This window comes from Cenococcum geophilum (assembly GCF_001692895.1).
Source record: "Cenococcum geophilum 1.58 unplaced genomic scaffold K441scaffold_53, whole genome shotgun sequence".
Classification (NCBI taxonomy): domain Eukaryota; kingdom Fungi; phylum Ascomycota; class Dothideomycetes; order Gloniales; family Gloniaceae; genus Cenococcum; species Cenococcum geophilum.
Genome location: NW_027137611.1, coordinates 473388 through 476021, shown reverse-complemented (window position 1 = coordinate 476021; position 2634 = coordinate 473388). Strand labels below are relative to the sequence as shown.

Here is a 2634-nt window from a genome sequence, read left to right as displayed (position 1 = left end):
CTAGAATAGTAGCGGACTGTACTACTAAACAAACTTAGCTGCATTCTTAAGGTTAATATCCTTAAACTCTATATCTAGAGTCTATATATTAAAGGGGCTATATTATAACTATAGTTGGCGAAGCTCTTTTTAGATATAGCAGATAGTATAGGTTACTAGCGTTATATAAGTATTAGGCGTATTAATAAGTTCTTCTTATATTTCCTTATCCTCTAGCAAAGTAATAAGCAGGTCCCTTACTTTTTTCTTCTTTTTATTACCTTTATATCCGTTTCTACTTTCTAAGTACTTAAAGACTAGCTTTTAAAAAGACCAACCCCATTTTTATAGAAGGTCCTTAACAATATTAACCTTCTTATCCTTTAACGTCTTTATCTAACTAGTAGATAGAATATTAGTAAACGGAATATCTATAAATAGAATATCCGTTATTACGGACGCTTTAAGTACAATGTTATAACTACTTGGAGAAGAGACGGAAGAAGCTAGTTGGTTAATATAGGTACGGTTTAGAATGGAGCTAATAGAACTATATAACGAGGAATAGTAACTAAGGCCACATAACGTAATCTATATAATCTGTAGGATTTATATAATCTATAACAGAGCAAATAGAGCACACATACATTACATATAAGAAGGATTTCATAGGAGTATAGTTGTGTATTTAAGGACCCTTAGTCCCTACCTAGATAGTTCCTTCCTTATAGTAATTCTTAGAATATAATTAGAGTTAATCTATTAGGCAACCACTCCACTAGTAATTATTACGTTGTTAACTTTTATACTTACATTTCCTACACACCTAGCTTATTAATGAGCTTATTGTAGTTCTTACTACAAAGTTCCGTTATATAATCACTACCTAGTTATAGTATTAATATAGAAAGTTAAATAACATGCCACTAAAAGCACCAGCCACGACGCTATTGACGGCGGCAACTACTTTAAGGTTAGGTAACGACACTAGTATAGCAGACACTAACTTATAGCAACCTATAACGGTCGGACAACTATAAGAGATAGTTGACTAACTAACAGAAAATAATGCAATGTTGGAAAATAGGATTAACGGGATAGGTGCAGTAAAGGTTAAGTTACTATTAATTAAGAGATACTTGGGAGAAAGATTAAAGCTTAAAGGATTCCTTACGCAGATGCACTTTAAGGTAGCGTAAGAGGGAGCTAAGCTGGTAATACCTATGGATCAAATAGCGTACGCGGGATTGTTCTTAACAGGAAGGGCACTTAATGTCACGGCACTGACCTGACACGTTGTTATGATTCAGTGTTGTCATGACACGAGCACAGACCTAACCCCTGAGCGACGTGTATATATACCACCTCATCTCCTACATAGATCCTCACACGACATCGTTTGTCAATCATATACAGTCACCTCATACATCGTACCTTAACAGTCCGCACGTACTGTGACAGTATGTCGTGTCATCTTATACGCCCCCGGTAGGGCTTTGTTTCCACCATTCCAAAGCTACGTCTAAAGCTTCGACCCTACCCCGGGCGGGATTCTTACCCCCGTTCCACGTTAACGCCGACCCAGTAAAGTCTCTGTATCTATTCGAGAACCAATCTCTCCGTCTCCTCTTCGAGTTTCTAAGCTGGCAGCAGGGAGACACCCTACGGGCTATAGTTTCTTTTCTCAGTCTCTAAGTTTCCTAGGCCGGTAGCAGGGAGACACCCTACGGGCTATGGTTCCTCTTCTCAGTCTCCGAGTCTCCGTATCTAGCCATGCTTCTACTTTACGTCCCAAGTTTCTAAAGCCGGCTGCAGGGAGACACCCTACGGGCTATATTCCTCGTGTCTTAATTATAGTGTAAGACTATGGGTTACCAATCTCAATCTCTCCGTCTCTCCGTCTTCGAATCCGCACAGATAGTACTTCAAGTTTACCGCGACAAGAATCTACGTTTTAACCTCGATCTCCGCACCCCAAGCCTTTCGAGCCTATACTTTAACCTCAATCTCCGTAACCTCCGAGCCTTTCAAGTCTACGCAATAACCTCGATCTCCGTAACCCCCGAGCCTTTTAAGTCTACGCCTTAACCTCGATCTCCGCAACTTTGAGCCTTTCGAGTGTTAATATCCGCCATACACCCCGTAGATAATTTTTTTTTCATCTCCTCTGTTTTACCCCTTCGCCTTCGGCTTTATTTAGTGCTCGAGACGAGCACTAGCGGAGAGCGATGTAGTAGGGATATAGGTAGGAGGGTCCGAGGACTGTAAGGACAAGGACCTTTAAGGACTAAAAGGACAAGAACCTTTAAGGACTAGAAGGATAAGGATATATATAGTCTATTTTTTTTACTTCTATATTTTTACTGCCGTCACTTAGCTTACAGGAGCTCGCCTTATTAGAAGGGATATACTATCACGGCACTAACCTAACACGTTGTTATAATTTAGTGTTATTATAATACAAGCACAGACCTAACCCCTAAGCGACGTATATATATACCACCTTACCTCCTACATAAATCCTTATACGACATCGTTTATCAATTATATACAGTCACCTCGTATATTATACCTTAACAGTCCGCACGTACTGTAACACTTAAATAGTTTAAGCCTTATCTTATAGAAATCTAGGTAAATAGAATAACAACTATA

The 2634-nt window shown here is 39.1% G+C and overlaps 1 protein-coding gene across 1 annotated transcript; it reads left to right on the top strand.

The window, feature by feature from the left end:
- Window positions 1–1487: 1487 nt before the first annotated feature.
- Window positions 1488–2371, top strand: K441DRAFT_667123 (uncharacterized protein; the record flags this gene model as incomplete). The annotated part of the gene is made up of 4 exons (XM_067649771.1): window positions 1488–1556; window positions 1602–1991; window positions 2038–2042; window positions 2087–2371. Coding segments are annotated over exons 2-4 (194 nt in total), but the record flags the coding sequence as incomplete, so codon positions are not given.
- Between the last annotated feature and the right edge of the window lie 263 nt (window positions 2372–2634).